At 44.5% G+C, this 17,536-nt stretch overlaps 1 protein-coding gene across 1 annotated transcript; it reads left to right on the top strand.

The window, feature by feature from the left end:
* Positions 1–3,094: 3,094 nt before the first annotated feature.
* On the top strand, positions 3,095–17,045 carry LOC130474275 (E3 ubiquitin-protein ligase TRIM7-like). Its single transcript, XM_056845824.1, has 7 exons — positions 3,095–3,532; positions 4,242–4,337; positions 5,528–5,758; positions 6,533–6,555; positions 10,721–10,839; positions 12,082–12,114; positions 16,534–17,045. Exons 1-7 carry the CDS (start codon positions 3,095–3,097, stop codon positions 17,043–17,045), a joined length of 1,452 nt encoding a protein of 483 aa, XP_056701802.1.
* The last annotated feature ends 491 nt before the right edge of the window (positions 17,046–17,536 follow it).

Consider the following 17,536-nt stretch of genomic DNA (forward strand, 5'->3'; position numbering starts at 1 on the left):
GAATGCTCATTCTATCTTACTTTGGGGACAAACTACACAAGACGCTCACAATCAGATCTCCAGTATATTTAATACAAACAGGGACCCACGAGAATTCTTGGGAGGGGTAGAAAACAGAGCTGTGCAAAAAAAAAAAAAAAAAAAGCATTAAATTTTGGGCTCGGGTTTATTGTGCCCGATTTTTTCAGGAAACCTGAAATAAACCGAACACCCATACCGGTAAATATGGGCATTCAATTTATTTCCAAGTTTCCCGGAAAAAACTTGGCCTGGAGGGGTGTGTGTCATTTTTTGAGGTAGAGCCCCCAAATTCATAGTATAGCTTGAAGGGACTGTTCTTGCACAAACCTCAAAGTTTGGTGAAGATTGGGTCAGCGGGACTGATTTTATGGGGTTCAGAAGGGATCACCCCCCCCTCCATAGACAAACATTGCAAATAGCTAATTTTGGGTTTATTTTCAGTTCGGGTTTATCAATACACACACACCTAGTACAGAAACCATCATCACTGTCTCCCCATGGCTGCTCCATCTACCCACCTTTTTTCTGTCATAGGGGCTTATAAGGAGGGTAGGGAAGCCATCATCATCGCCTCCCCATGGCTGCCCCACTCACCCACCAGGGGCTGGGGCAGGAGATGGGGAAGGACGGACAGGGAAAAGAGCACTGCCCTTGCTCATTATCTCTTTCTGGATTCCTAGAATTAATTAAAGGTAAAGGTCCCCTGTGCAAGCACCGGGTCATTCCTGACCCATGGGGTGACATCACATCCTGACATCTACTAGGCAGACTTTGTTTACGGGGTGGTTTGCCAGTGCCTTCCCCAGTCATTTACCCCCAGCAAGCTGATTACTCATTTTACCAACCTCGGAAGGATGGAAGGCTGAATCAACCTTGAGCCGGTTACCTGAAACCAACTTCCGTCAGGATTGAACTCAGGTGGTGAGCAGAGCTTGGACTGCAGTACTGCAGCTTTCCACTCTGCGCCATGGGGCTCTTAGGATTAATTAGCACCTGTTCATATTGATCACATTCTTGCCTGATAAAAAGAGTTAATGCTTTGTTTTAAATAAAATCATTAACTCAAACAGGGATGTTCTGATGCTAATCTGTGCTAGGAGGTTTGGATTTCCCTCATTTTGGGCACTGCAGCTCCCACTAGGAGATGGGGGTGGGTACTTACTGGGAGGACAGTGGTCTTCATCACCACGCAATAATGTCACTTCCAGTGTGACCTGGAAGCACTGGCATCACACTGGGATAACACTCTAGCACTCACTCCAAAACTCTATGGTTGCCTAGGTAAAAAGAGGTGCTTCAGCCAGGCTTCCTAGAAGAAAATAGAATAGGCACCAGGTGAGCCTCAAGGGGGAGGGTGTTCCAAAGGTTAGGTGTCACCACCGAAAACGCCCTGTCTTTCGTCACCAGCCACCTCACCTCTGAAGGCAGGGGAACAGAGAGCAAGGCTTGAGAAGAGGATCTTAAGTGGCAGGTGGGAGATGGATTATTCCTAACCCACTACCATTGTGACTCGGGATGGGAAACAGGTTGGAAGGGGTCCAAGCTTGTCCATATCTCAGACGCCTTTCCCTTATACCACCTGCTCCCACCACTATCCCTTCTGCTCCCTCCAATAAGTGGGATCCCTGACCCACTGCCGGCCTCCTGTGTGTCAGGATCTTGACTGTCTCATGTCTGGTTCTGTTGAGTTCGGGCCATACCGGTTTGTTTCTTTGTATGGTGTCAAGTAGTCAGACAGGCTCTTGACATGAGTTAGGCCCATTGCTGTTTTCACATCTCATTTCGTTTCCTTGGACTGTTCCAGCAGCCCACTCTACCATCCTCCCTCCCTGCTCCGACCTTGAGCCCCTAGCAGGCCTCTCAGTATTGTGGCTGGCTCATTCCCCTGCTTTCTACCAGGCGCCTTTATCTTATGGTTCCCAAGCCGTTTAGCTTTGCACCTGGGATGGTGTCATGCTTAAAGTTATGCTTTCGGCCGCCATTAGCAGCTTTGACTCCGTGGATTGCTTATGCTGTATACCTTCAAGCTCCTCAATAAAAATTTACCTGCTTCAACTCTACCTGTTCGAGCAAGTGACTTTTTGGGATTGCTGAGGGCAGCTCAAGAACTTCACACCGTGATCCTGCAGCACCTGGCTGCATCAGATCTCACAGTCCAGCCAACAGCAGCAACTAATCTATTCTAATCTAATCCCAACAATAACAAACCAATCAGTACAAAACAGTAAAACGCAATGAATAACTATCCTCCTTACTAAAAGTAAATGCAATATCTTAAGGACACAGGAATGGTGCCTGGGAGGACAGGGAGCTCAGTGGGATACAATGCCAGAGTCCACCTGGCAGCAAAGTATCCATTTTCTCCAGGGGAACTGATCTCTGTAGGCTGGAGATGAGCTGTAATTCCGGGGGATCCCCAGGTCCCACCTGGAGGCTGACATCCCTAGTTGGTAATGGGGGCTGCAATGGGCGTTCAGGCAACTCCCATTGTTTCCAGTGGGCATTCTTGTCATTTGTTTTAGTGCATCCCTCCAGTAATAGAAAAGGGCAAGAGTCCAGTAGCACCTTAAAGACTAACAAAGGTGCTACTGGGCTCTTGCCCTTTTCTACTACTGCAGACAGACTAACACGGCTACCCACTGTGAATTACTCTCCAGTAAATTTGAGCAGCAAAAATAAACCTGAGGAATCAGCCCTCTGGATTCTTAAAGAGGCAGAGAGGAGCAAGCAGCCTCAGTGGAGAACTGGCAGGCAGGACAATTTATCTCTCCCTGTAGGGATCTGAAGCGGGGTAGCAGATCTGTTGCCCTGGAGTGCATCTGCCCCTCACATATACATAGGGGTTTTTGTTTTTTTAAACCAACACTTTAAAGACCCCTTAAGCCTCCAGGGCTCTCTCCATCCAAAGGGAAGCAATCCCTGGAGTTGATCAGACCTTGAAAACAGTAGGGAATGCAGCAAATCAGAAGAGACAGGAGGAGTCATTTCCGGGGAGGGAAACGCCCAAACTCTGCTGGAAAGTAGTAGAAACAAAAGTAACATTGTGACTTTCCCTTTGGGAAGTGAGGCGGCCATGGCCACCGGGCATCCCGTCCAAGAGCTCTGCGAGGAAGTCACTTGTCCCATCTGCCTGGAGCATTTCCAGGATCCCATGATTATTGCCGAGTGCGGCCACAATTTCTGCCGCGCCTGCCTGGCCCAGAGCTGGGGGGAGGCGGTGGCAGAGGCTCCCTGCCCTGTGTGTAAGCAGACCGTCCAGACCAAGAGCCTCCGGCCGAATCGGCAGCTGGCCAACGTGGTCGAAATAGCCAAGAAACTCAGTCTGCAGGAGAGAAACGGGGGAGCAGCAAAGAAGGAAGAAGCCAAGGAGAGGATTTGTGCCCAACACCGGGAGCCCCTGAAACTTTTCTGCCAAACGGATGGCATCCTCATCTGCACGGTCTGTGACAGATCCAAGCAGCACAAACACCACGAGGTGCTTCCTGCTGAGGAGGCTGCCCAGGAATACAAGGTAAGACATCGGCGTGGATCCTGGTGTTGATTGGGGAAGAGCTCTGTGACGCTCCTGAGAGTGTCTCTGTAGATTTATTCCTATAAATCCCGTGCTTCAGCTATGTGCTGGAGCAACTGGACCCTGTGAAATGCTCCCAGCAGAATAACAGAAGGGTGGGGAGCAAGCTAAAACAGCAAGGATACAGAGGCTGAAAAAGCATCACATTAGTGTCTGGAGGTTGCTGAGGAAAGGGCCAAAAATAACCACATTCACGAGCACATCTGCATACAGGTTTTAGAAGCATCCAGCACTTGGTGGATCTGTCTCCTGATCTTCCACAGCCTTCTCGAGTTTGGACCCAAGTCTATCTGTGTGAGAGTAACACGCTCGAGGCTGTCATTGCCTTGCATCCTAACCTACCTCACAGGGTTGTTGTAAGGATAAAATGGAGAAGGGGAGAGCCATCTTGTATGGTGCTCTGGCGTCCATGTCTCCCCTACAAAAACACAGCAATTAACTACAGTTGAGGAAAAATACAGTCAACATATAGAGACTCACACACACACACACACACAACCAACCGCATACACAACTTTGCAAGGCAGGGAAAGGAGTCAAGTGAGCCATTTCAATTGACTGTTGTTCCCTGATTTTATAGTTTTTGATACATGTATATAATAAAATGGAAAAGAGGAACTGATCTAGAAAGTCGCCACTTCCCTTTCAGGATAAGATCTTCAACTGCTTGGAGACTTTGAGGACCGAGAAAGAGAAAATTCTGGCCTATTTAGCAGATGCTGAAGATGAAAGCCAAGAAATGCTTGTAAGTACCACAACTGCTGGGAAGTAAACAATTACTGGGACTAATACCTAGGAAATCAATATACCAAAGGCAGGAAGACTCCAAAGCTGCAAGATAGCCCCAATCCTGAGAACAGATATCTGGCATTCAGAACGGCCTGGTCTCTCACAGAAAATATCCATCAAAATTCATTCTAAGGTCCAAACTGCATGTAATATCCCCCTTTTCCTGGAGATATTTTTCTTTAAAATCGACAGCACAGATGCAGCAATGTGGATCAGAAGATGGAGGAGGGTCTTTTTGAGCATTTCTAGTCTTAACCTAATTGTTTTGCAAATAATTATGCCCCCCCCCCAGTGGCTTTTCATGATCTAAGGAAAAATGCAGAAGGTAAAGCAGTGCAAAGGGTCAATTGTAATGGGAAAACCTGAGAGAAGGTAGGATCAATATTCCCTCTTCACCAGTCTTTGCTGCATTTTGCAGAAAACTATAGATAACTGAACAAGACCTTAGCCTCTTGAACAGGCCTTGGGAATGCTTTGATATTTGTATTTTTTCAGAAATATATACCCTGGAATTCTTGGGGAACCCAAAGCAGCTTACAACATTGGTTCCCCCTCTCTATTTTGTCCTCAAAACAACAACCTTATGAAGTAGGTTATGCTCAGAAGGGGTCCCTGACCCACAGTCACCCACTAAGCTTCCATGGGCAGAGTTTAGATTCGAACCTGTGTCTCCCAGAGCATATTCCAGCACTTTAACTTCTGCATAGGGTCTTCAGGTTCCCCCCACCCCCCGGCAACCGCAGGAGGTGACATCAATGTATTGCTGGGGATGCTCTGGCATTTGGGATCATAGATTTTTGACAATGCCAAAGTGTCCTTGGTGTCCCCTAGAGGCATGCAGATGTCACTTCTTGATGCACAGGGAGTGACACCAGCATGTCAGAATGGTACTGATGCCCCCACCAAAATTCCCACCATTTCATTCCCCCACCAGCCAGCTTAGAGGTGGTGGGAAGTGCCCTCTACCAGTGGAGGCTTGGTGATCTCTGGGAAGAGTCACCAGTGTCCTTCCTATATGATTTGACCCTCCAAGATTCAATTACATTCCTGACTTTCTTTCTTTCTTTCTTTCTTTCTTTCTTTCTTTCTTTCTTTCTTTCTTTCTTTCTTTCTTTCTTTCTTTCTTTCTTTCTTTCTTTCTTTCAGAAAATTACGGAATCAGAGAGGCAAAAGACAGTGGCTGAGTTCAGAACACTACATCAGTTGCTGACAGAACAAGAAAACCGTATGCTGGCCCAGATAGATGAGATGGAGAAGGAGATAGGCAGGAAAAGGGATGAGCACCTGGCCAAACTCTCTGAGGAACTCTCCTCTCTCGAAAGCCTCATCCGGGAGATGGAGGAGAAGCATCAGCAGCCAATGAGTGAACTCCTGCAGGTACGACTCTGGAAGAAAAAGTTCAAGTCATTCTCAGTGGGAGACTGTTGACATACCTTTTCTGATGAAAACAGGGATACCCTCTTTGAAGACACATCCCCAGTTTGAGTGAAGCATGGTAGGCCTGAAGTGTTTTCTTTCAGCTTCATCTACCTGGCAAAGTCATTTGCACTGGCAATGGAGTGTCCACATGGAAGTTTTGTTCACACTCTTCTCCATCGGTTGTTATTTCCTCGTGTACCCCTCCTGCTTGTGCCACCGGAGGGCTTTTTAAACAATCGATAACCCCTATCATAATATAGCACAATACCATAACAATCTACTTCCACAATCTACTAGACCCAGCTTTCATTAATGAAAAGAAGTCTCTAGCAGATTTTTTTTCATACCTAGAGACTTTTTTTAAAAAAATTAAAGCTATAGCAGGACAGCAATTAGAAAAATAGCCTTTTGGTGACAGAGCAGGGGAAATGGCAGGCTTGATGGGTTGACAGAAGGGAAATGGTACAAATGTGAGTGGAACCTCAAAACCCTGCACTTTTCCATCCAGATGGTGTACTAACATGCTAGCATTTCTTTCTTTTTGGAATGGTCACACCAAACCAGGTCCGAGAAAGAACATACTGAGATCATGAAAAGTCTGAAAAGGGGACAATTGGAGGATGAGGAAACATGAATGTTCCAAATAAACTCATTGCACAGAAAAACTTCCATGTGCTAGTGTGGGCCGTGGCAGGCAATGAGCTTCCTTTTCTTTCTCTTTCTTCCCTCCAGGATGTCAGAAGCACCCTGCAGAGGTAAGTGGAGTCTATTCATTTCCCTTCATCATTTTGGAAAAGCTGTGGATAACATAGGGTTGTCAGCCCTGAACTGGCGTGACAAACCCCGAGAGCTTCCTGGGGGGGGGGACAGAGTGCAGCCTTGAGAGGGGGAGTGTTGCTAATGCTGTGATTTTACTTCCAGATAATCACCTGGAAGTGACCTCCCACACTGCTCTAGGAATTTCCCCAATCTTTATGGTAAAGATCATAGAGATTAGAGAAGATGCCTAGAATGGTACAGCTGGTTGCCTAGAAGTGACATCACACTGTCTGCAATGTCTCACTTCTTGGATGATCAAGCATGGGGAATGGAGTGTGGTAGGAGGAGCTTCCCTGCCATGGATGGGCAACCCTAGGATAGTGTGAGAACTGTGTGGCCCTTAGGCTCCATGTGATAGCGTGTAGGAGTCAAGATTCTTCAGTGTGTCAAGGTGCGTTTCTCCCCAAAGGGGTATGAAGTGGTTTTCACAAAAGGAAAAAAAATCTAAATCACAAAAACAGTCAACTTAAAAAAGGCACAACAAATCTGGGGTTGATATGAATATGTCAAGCAGATTGCAGGTTCCAGGCTGTGAGCCCACATTCTCTTGCCCTTCAGCTTGCAACTAAGGGCTCATGCCTCTGCCTGCACCCAGGCGTTCAATACCTGCCAAAAGAGGATAATAAACATCACCCTAGATCTGTGTTGGTGAACCTATGGCACGCGTGCCAAGTCAGGCACGTTGAGCCCTCTCTGTGGGCACGCGTGGGGGCGGCAGGGGCTTTGAAGGGAGCGTGGAGCCCTTCAAAGCCCTCCCCTTCCCTGGACTCCCCGCTGCCCCCCCTTGCCGAGCTGGGAGGAAACCTCAGTATTCAGGTTAAATTGCTGTGTTGGCACTTTGCGATAAATAAATGGGTTTTGGGTTGCAGTTTGGGCATTCGGTCTATAAAAGGTTCGCCATCACTGCCCTAGATGTACCTCAGCTTCTGCTAACTTGATGCCAGCATTCTGGCAGCATAACCTAAGAACATAAGAAGAGCCTTGCTTAATCCAGCCACTGTTGCATTTAGAGCTCCCTCAGTTCCCCCTCCCCAGCTAACTGGCAGGAAATTGGGGCACTCAATCATAGTAGTACCCCTCCCTTCATTATCTCCCCAAGGAGAGCTCTGCCCTTCTCTGCTTGGCTACTCCTGCTAAAGGACTTGGTGGCATATAGGTTAGCCAAAAGGTTCTTTCTAATGAGGAACACCCTGAAGACTGTCCGCTCTGGTCCATTGAGCAGCCCCCAAAGATACTCCCAAGGGAAGAGGAATTGGGGGATGTGTTGTTTTCCTGACACTTAATTTGTCTTTGTCATGGGGATAAATTGTGTGTTCCTGGGAGACACAACCTGGCTAAAGAAACAGGGCATGTGGCATAACATCTGCTCTGGAATATCTCCATATTTTAATTAGAAAACTAGCCAAGTTGTGTGTGAGCTAAGCCCCAAACTCCATTATACTGAAGAAGTACACAACATGTAAGCATTCCAGATAGCTGGGGGGGGGGGTCAACATACAGATGTCACACCTGGCTGGCTGATCCTGGGGGAATAATTTATTGGACAAACCCTCCTTTGGTGGGAAATTGGAATGAGCACTCCATTTTCTGAGCGATATGAGGCCTCCCTTTTTCTGAGTGACCCTGTTAAATATGGGCAGAGAGGAGCAAGTCTTGGAAAGTCTTGGGATGTGCTGAGGGAAAGATGATCCATCTCCAAGGAAGGAGTCACCAAAACCCTTGTACAAGATACTGTCCTCTTCTTTTGATTTTTGTATGCTGTAGTTTCACCTCCTAAATATATTTACTAGCTTATTTGAATATGTGAAGATTAGACTTTTGTTTTTTAATTGTCCATTGGCTTTGAGACACAATTTGAAGTATTATTTTGACATCCTGCACACTCTCAAGTTTACCCTACCACACTGAAGGCGAAGGGGAGGTGGAATCCTTTCCACTGTATCAAGCATCAGCACAACTACTTCAAGAGGGGAATTCTGGCTGACCTACAACAGCCCATTACTGTGCAGCCCTAATCAGTGTTACTCCCTTCTCAGGAGCCTGACTACCACATACCTAAAAAAGTGTCACTATTCTTTTGGACTGCACTGCTAATTGACTGTAATCTGTGGCAGGGTCAATCAAGGGGGCATCTCTTGGGTCCTAGAGGCTGAGAAGTCCATACGAAGTATCAGACCCGTACACGCAGAGAAATTAAAAAGAAACATATGAAACTGCAACATCAGATCAGGGTTTCTGTACATGTCCACAAGTGGCAGCCACTGAAGTAAAAACATGGTGCGCACAGTGTCAGCACAATTTGCTCCATTATATTTATTTTTTCATCACTAGATTCATGGAAGGAGGAGACACTTGCAGATTTCCCCGGGGGCCTTCTCAGCCATGGCACTAAAATGATTCTTCTGTCCTCCTCTCTTACTTTGTACCACTTGCCTGTGTAGAACTTGGTACTATTATTTGTTGACTTTCCCTCTCTGGACCCTCCTTCCTGTTTCTGTGTTTATATCTTGGCAGTGGTGTGTGCGAAAAGGATCTAGGGGTCTTAGTAGTCCATACAACTGAACATGAGCCAGCAGTGTGATGTGGTAGCTAAAAAGGCAAGAGAGATATTGGGTTGTATCAACAGAAGTATAGTATCCAAATCACGCGAAGTGATGGTGTTGCTTTGCTTTGATTAGACCTCACCTAGAGTATTGTGTTCTGTTTTGGGCACCACAATTTAAGAAGGATGTAGACAAGCTGAAACATATCCGGAGGAGGGCAATGAAGATGGTGAGGGGTCTGGAGTCCAGGTCCTATGAGTAAAGGTTAAAGAAGCTTGGTATGTTTAGCCTGGCGAGGAGACCACTAAGAGTTGATACGATAACTATATTCAAGTACTTAAAGGGTTTTCATAGAGAGGATGGTGCAGAGTTGTTTGCTCCAGAAGGTCAGACCAAAACCAATGGACTGAAATGAAATCAAACATGTTTTCGGCTAAACATTAGGAAAAACATTCTGACAGAGCGGTTCCTCGGTAGAACAGGCTTCCTCAGGAGGTGGTGGGCTCTCCTTCCCTGGAGGTTTTCAAGCAGAGGCTAGATGGCCATCTGTCAGCAATGCTGATTCTGTGATCTTAGGCCTACCATGAACAGGAGGGCAGGAAGGGTTGCGTCAGTGTTTGGCTCTCCTGGCTGTTTCTTACATGCCCAGGGTAATGCTGATCATCACTTTGGGGTCAGGAAGCAATTTTCCTCCAGGCCAGATTGGCCAGGGACCCTGGAGGGCTTTTTTTTTTTTGCCATCTTTTGGGCATGGAATAGGGGTCACTGGGCCGTTGTGTGTGTGTTAAGTGCCGTCAAGTCGCTTCCGACTCATGGCGACCCTATGAATGAAAGTCCTCCAAAATGTCCTATCTTTGGCAGCCTTGCTCAGATCTTGCAAACTGAGGGCTGTGGCTTCCTTTATTGAGTCAATCCATCTCTTGTTGGGTCTTCCTCTTTTCCTGTTGCCCTCAACTTTTCCTAGCATGACTGCCTTTTCTAGTGACTCTTGTTGTCTCATGACGTGACCAAAATACGATAGCCTCAGTTTAGTCATTTTACCTTCTAGGGTCAGTTCAGGCTTGATTTGATCTAGAACCCACTGATTTGTTTTTGTTTTTTGGCAGTCTACGGAATCCGTTAGGGGGAGGTAATTGTGAATTTCCTGCATTGTACAGGGGGTTGGACTAGTTGACCCTGGTGGTCCCTTCCAATTCTATGATTCTATGATCTTTTATTTAATTGTTTTACATTTTAAAGCTTGTTTCAATATTTTTGATTAATTGCTGCCTTGGGGCCTCTAAGTCAGATGGAAAGGCAACATAAAAATGTATTCAGTATAAACAAAGAAATAATAAAATATATTCCTCAGAACATCTAGTTTGATGCTTGTATGTAGTGAGTCCGACTTCCCTTCCCACAGCACTTCGGTCTCTCTGCATTTCTGCTCCTGCCTGTGGCTTAGCTAGGCTTTCAGCTGTGCATTGTCTTAGTTCTGCACATTTTCCCATTTTGTTCTTTTGCTTCTCTCGGGAATTCTGATTTGGGTGAATGATCCATTAACAGTGTTTCTCTATAGGTATGAGAAGAAGGAGACATTTGAGAATCCAAAGGCTTTCACTTCTGAGCTGAAATGGAGGCTCTGGGGCTGCTGTGATATAGGACCCTTCCTGGAGAGTCTCATAAAGAAATTCCCAGGTAATTGTGAATGGCTGCAGGGATTTTGTACAGGCCATTTATATCAATCCAGAAAGGTAGATGGTAGGTTCTGGGTCACTCAAGAATGCCAGTTAAAAAGGCAATTTTAGGGTGCTGGGGGAGGTGGTTCTGAACGTGCTTAAGGGACTCTCCTTTCTGTGTGTTGCCTTTGAGGTGTGATTGTGGTCAAAATGGATCTGTCAACATTGCCTCTTTGGCTTGTGTGAATAACTCCTGTTGCTAGGACTTTCTTCACACGTGTGTGAGGGGGGGAATTAAAAAGCTGTTCGTTTTGTTCTTTCTGTGTGCTTGTGTCTTTTTGTGGGAGAGGGCATCAAGAAGGAGTAGAAGGAGAAGAGTTGGTTTTTATATCCCGCTTTTCTACTGTGAGGCTGCAGTGGAGATACGACGCCTTAGAGTAATGTGCAAGTTGGCTGTTTCAGATTAGGAATGTAAATTCAACGTTTGTATAGTATTTGTGTTTGATCTGGCTTAAAGCCGCAAATAAATATTATTATTAAATATTATTATTCTGTCCCTCTTTTGCCTTGAAAACACTACAGGGTCACTGAAAGTTGGCTGCAGCTTGACAGCACTTTCCACCCCCACTTTCTGTAGCCTGGTTCTCCTCTGTAGGTGCTGTTACTACAATAAAGTTTATATTCATTTAAGTGATAAAGAGACTGTCCTGGTTTTTATTTATGAGAATTGACCAGGGGTCATTGACACTGAACAGCCCCATTTAATGCTCCTCCTACCCTCAAACTGGAAAGGGAGGAAAAACTAGGAGGTGGTGGCACCAAGAGAAGGAAAGCCCCCCCACCCTGAGCTCTTGAGGGAGGGGTGCCCACTGGAAAGGTTGTTTTTTTCTCTGCCAAATGCATTTTCCATTATCTTCTGAGCAGGACCGGATCTCACCCGCTTGTGGGCTGGCTGCCCAAGTTGGGAGTGACAGAGACCTGGCAGGTGCTAGTGTTGGGAAACATTACACCTTTCTCCCTAGGAGCAGAATTTCAGGAAGACCAATTGGCTGTAGTGATGTGGGGTGAGGCAGGAAAGTTCTGTTCTACTACTGGTAAAAAAATTATTCTTGAGCCCAACCATCAGAAAAACAGGAATGTAGATATTTGTGAGCAACGTTGGGAGCCCCAGATTTATTTCACCATCTTAATGTTGTAACTTGCTAAAAATTTCCTAAAACTACAACAGTTTGATGTTTAATCTCTGTTCCTTCTTCCCCAGACAATCTGGCTTCTGGGCTTCAGATGCAAAAAGGTAAGTTTTGAAGACTGACGGAGGACAAAGTTCACAGGAAGGAGGGTGGACTTGTCCAGAGGTTTTCTGTTTCGTTGTCATTCAAGAATTCCATGTTGTTGTTTTTCATAAAATTTTCAGATTATTTTACTGTCAGGTACTTTTCAACAACACATTCATTTCATAGATAATACAAGAGAAAATTTTAACAGCGTCATCGAAAAGCATATTCACCTATTAATAAAAAGATATTCAAATAAGAGACTTCCCCCTCACCTTCCTCCATCTTGCTATAAATTTATTCTGTTTTATAGAAATTCTAATCCAGAAAAATACATCAAACTTGATTACTAAATTAATTCTAAATTATTCAGTTCATTTACAGTTAATATGTGTTTATTATTAATTTCATATATAGTAACAGATTTTATTTCAAAACCGTTCTTAAGGTAAAAGGATTAGATCAATAATTACAAAGTTCCCTAGTCATCATTTAAATCCCTGTTTAACCCTCCATTTCTCTCTATCACCCATAAACTGCATGTTTCCTTTTAGTTTTGTTCTTGCTGTGAATTTTTGTTTTTCCAACACTCCTATTATTTTTAAAATCCTGTCTTTTTTGTCCAAGTCTCAAGGCCAACTCCTTTTTCTCCTCTTCTTGTTGATGTTGTTGCTCCTGGTTAGGACCAACTAGATCTTTTTCACAATTTTTCAAAAGATTTTCCACATTCTCCTGTGAAGAGATAGTAAATCTGACCTCTTTGTAGGTAAAAATGAGTCCCCGTGGAAAGATCCAGCAGAATCTTATTCCATTCTTCTTCAATGTCCCAGTAAATTCTTTGTACATATTTCTCTTCATCATCAAATGTCGTGGAATGTCCTTAAGAACGATGAGTGGATTTCCATTCACTGACAAAGCATTATCATAGAGGATCTGCATAATATAATCTTTCATCCTAATATCATAGAAGGAAATCATAATATCTCTTGCCTTTGTCTTCTCCAAACTGGTGGGTAAAGGAATTCTATATACTTTGTTTATTGCATAGTCCAGATCTTGTTCATTTATGTGAATCAGGTCAGCCAATGATTTTATGATAGTTATTCTGGTACATCCCATTTCTTCTGGAAAATTGCGAAGACGTACATTCGATTGTCTTAATTTTAACTCCATAATAGCCAGTTGGTCCATAGCATTTTCTTGTTGGGAATGCATAGCTTGGATTTGATTACCTGGAAGTATCTGTTTATTTTTAATATCTTTCTGTTCTTCAATTGCCTTTTTAATTGAAATATCCATTTTTCCCATATCAGTTTTCATTGTAGATACTTGAGATTTCATATTTGTAATTTCACTTGCCAAAATGTCCAATTTCTGGCTAGTCTGGTTAGTAGTTTGAGTTAGACTAGTCAATATGCTGGTTAACTGAACCAGATGTTGAGATGTTTGCTCATATTGTTTAGTAAAGGCATCCATGTGTTTTGTTAACATTTCCTGTATTTTCTCGTCAGCCTTTCCCATGTTTATTTCTGAAAATAGTTCTAACAATTCACCAATATTGAAGAGATGCTGTTTTAGATATGTTGGCAGGATCCAAAACCTTGTAATAGTTTCCTATTCATCAGTTATATACTTCCCGGGGTTAAATAGCTACAAATTCTTCTCTCCGTTGTAAAGCAAAGTGTTGTTGTAAAAAGCCATCAAGTTTTATTGACACTCTGCTCGGCTGTAAAAGAGGGGATGAGCTGGGCATTGTTAGTTCGCAGATCTTCCATCGTCTTGTTTTCCAGGTGGTAGGAATATGTTACCCATTGCACAAGGGAGACGCACTTCAGGCCCTGCGATTTCCTGTATAATCTTTCCCCTTCAGTCTCGATGGTTTTCCTTGATGAAGCGGCAAGAATGTTTACGTGGCAAAAAAAAGCCTTCTTGAATCGGAAAGACATCAGTTCCAGAGGAATTTAGCCCATTCGCTGCCACCCCTTTTAACACCTCGGCTTCTAATTGGTAGCTAGAGTGTCTGTCAACCGTCCCGTTTGTTGTGCCAGAGTAGAGATTGAATAGATAAGGCTCCTGCCGTTTAACTATGATCTTTTTAAACAAACAAAGTCACTTATATTCTGGGCAGAGAGATGCGGATTGCATTGATGATTATTACAATCTTCTGGAGCATCGAATTCAAGGTAAAGACAAAAGAATTCTTGCAACTTACTCAGATGTTGGATGATGAGGTTGAAGTAATGATGATTTTCTTAGATGGTGATTGAAGGGGGAGGACTGAACCTAATTACCCATGAAATGTTCCGGCGATGACTTTTCCCTTTTCTTGCCCGCGGGACCGGCATCAAAACTTCCGGGGGACTTAAAAAAGCTCCCTCGGAGAGTTCTGGAGATCAAACCGCATAAGTGGCTGCAGGGAATTTCCTGCTTCCCAAGTCCACTGTTTAGGACCGGGTTGGGGTGCTATTTAACACCCCAATTTGAACATTTCTTGGATTTTCCCTGGAGGGTCCAGGAAACATGGCGTTCAGTCCAGCTGCCCCAGCAGGAAGTCCCAAGAATTCCATGTTATGAGCATAAAAATCATGAATGGATCAGTTATAAATAGTGGGAAAGAGAAGATGGGATTGTAAGTGTGAGTCTTTTAACCTAAGAACATGTGCTCTGCTGGATCCATGGAAGGTGCTTCTTGTCCAGAATCCTGTTTTCATCAATGGACATCCTGATGCTTTGGAAAGCCCATGCAGTGGGCATGAAACAACAGCTCCCACCTGCTTTCTGGCCCCAGCACCTGGTATTCAGAGTCAGACCTCAGACAGGCAAGAATCTCTTCCAGATGACAATATAGGGAAGTATTACAAATGTTGCCTCTTTTTTTATTTTTTATTTTTATTTTTTTTTACTAAAAGGAAACTAGGTTAGTCATGGTCATGTTGGCTAGTAAAGTAAGTTTGTAGGGTAGTTGGTTTTGTGGCTTTATTGGCTTGTAATGCTTCTGAGAGGTATACCACCTGTGAACATGGAGGTTCCATTAGTTATCATGACAAACAGCAATTCAGTTTTGGCACATTCCTATTCCCTTTTGTAAAAATGCCCTCCTGAACAATGGAGCGACTGCAGAATAGGTGGTATTATGCATATTTTGCCTAGCTCCAAATAGTAACAGTGCTATGGCATTATGTACTGGCTGAGCAGTCTTCGCAAGAAGACTCACCTAGAACATATTACAATGGTTTAACATTCTGGTTACCAACAGTTACCAACACTGTCTGAAACCCGATTGAAAGGGGCCTGGTGTAAGTGTATTGTCCAGGAAACATGGAATTGCTTGGAGTTGCTCTACCCCTCTCTCAGTGTGTGTGTGTGCAGTCAAGTCACAGATGACTTATGGCTAACTCAGGGTTTTCAATGCAAGAGACACTCAGAGGTGGTTTGCCATGGCCAGCCTCTGTGTGGGCAGAGAGAACTGTGACTGGCCCAAATTAGTTTCTGAATGCTTTGTTCTAAGGAGAGCAAGTACCTAGGGATGCCAACCTCCAGGTGGGACCCAAGGATCCCCTGGAATTACAGCTCATCTCCAGTCTAGACAGACCAGTTCCCCTGGAGAAAATGGCTGCTCTGGAGGGCGGGCTCTATGGCATTGAACCCCCCTAGATCCCTGTCCTCCTCAGGATCAAATTCCCACTCAGCCAGAAAGATTAGTGGGGGACCTTGAGCCACTCTTTCTCGGCCTTGCCTACCTAAAATGGGAAGAGGCCAGTGAAACTGCTGTCTTCATTCTTCTCTTGCACTGAACTAGGTGCTTTGGGGTTTCATAGAAGAAGTAGGACTTCCACTCCACATGAATGAGCCTCAGGTTTTACAGAACGATAGCACCTATTCGAATTCAGAAATTGAGCATTGATCACACCTCCCTTTCTGATCTCAAGAACAGACACCTTCCATCCCCTTGTGGCACGATCCGCTCCTTGCTTTCCTAGCATAACCTAAAATGTTCTAGACAAATTCTGTCCTTATATTCTCCTCCTACAGATTGTAGCAATACATAAACTAAGCCCAGCTTCCCAATGAAGTCTTGGAATAATGGAAGAAAAGTACCTCTGAGAACATGTAGATTGTCTTTCTCTCACTACCATACTCTCCTGTCTCCCTTTCCTCTGGGGCCTTTGAAATACTGAGGTTTATATCCAGTGTTTAGAGGGAGACAACTTGATGTGCCTACTTTGGCTCCAGTTTTTTTTTTTTTTTTGCCATATATACAGAGCAAAAATAAAGAGAGAAATCAAACAAACAAACCTACTGCTTTAAAAACAACCATTCAAGAGTGGATGTTTCTTGGGACAGTCGGAACTTACGCATACTTACCTGAGCTTCAGGAAGCACCTTAATCTCGCTGACTAATTTTCCTTCCATTCTGTCTCCTCATTTTTTCCCAACAGCATATGTGACTCTGGATCCAACCGCAGGTAATGCCAAACTCATCCTGTCTGAAGATCGGAGAAGCATTAAATGCCAAAGTGAAGCTCAAGACCCGCCTGAAGATCCTGAGAAAGTTTACTGTTATGACTATGTTCTGGGCTGTGAGAGATTCACATCAGGCTGCCATTTCTGGGAAGTCACTGTGGGAAGTGAGGGAGGCTGGACTGTGGGGGTGGCCAGAGAGCCTGTGACGGGCACGTTCACCTTTACTCCTGAGGAGGGGATTTGGGCTGTGGCGAGGAGTGGGGGCCGCTACAAGGCTTTCATAAAGGACATTTACCCTCTCCTGACCCTGAGTGGGGAGCTCAAGAGGATCCGAATTTCTCTCAACTACCATGGGGGGCAAGTGGCCTTTTTTGATGCTGACAGAGCAGCCCTTCTCTACAGGTTCTCTGGAGCTTCCTTCTCTGGAGACTCCCTCCGTCCCTTCTTTGGTGTGTATGGTAAAGGTTACATCAGACTTTCTCCTTAAGGGAGTCAGATCTCCCTCACAGGTTCTGCTATGTTGCTCATGAGATCAGGATGATTAATTTTAAAAATCTAACTTTTCTTTCCCAACAGCCCGTTTTCTGGCTTTGCAAAAGGTTCTACAGGCTGCCAGTCACCCAAACTAACACAAATGGTGTTTGTTTCCCCCCCCCTTGTTTTTTCCTGAGTGCCCTTTTCCTTGGCTTATTATCTCTTTAAAGGACAGTAATACATTAAATGTCATAAATAGCCATTATAATTTGTTCCAAGATAAAGTAGAAATGTGGGTCATTGGGGATCAAACCTCTTCCCCTCCCCGCAGTCCTTTCCAGTTTTTTTCCAGACTTCTCATAGGGGCTTTCCCATATTCTCATGTTCCTGGAGTCTAACACAGTTCTGTATGTGTTTTGCTCCCTCTAGTGGTCGATTTGACGTAACACTGTTTTAAATAGAGCATAAAAAACTTGTTTAAAGCTGCAGAGAGATGTGCTTCAT

This window comes from Euleptes europaea, chromosome 1 (genome assembly GCF_029931775.1).
Source record: "Euleptes europaea isolate rEulEur1 chromosome 1, rEulEur1.hap1, whole genome shotgun sequence".
NCBI lineage: Eukaryota > Metazoa > Chordata > Lepidosauria > Squamata > Sphaerodactylidae > Euleptes > Euleptes europaea.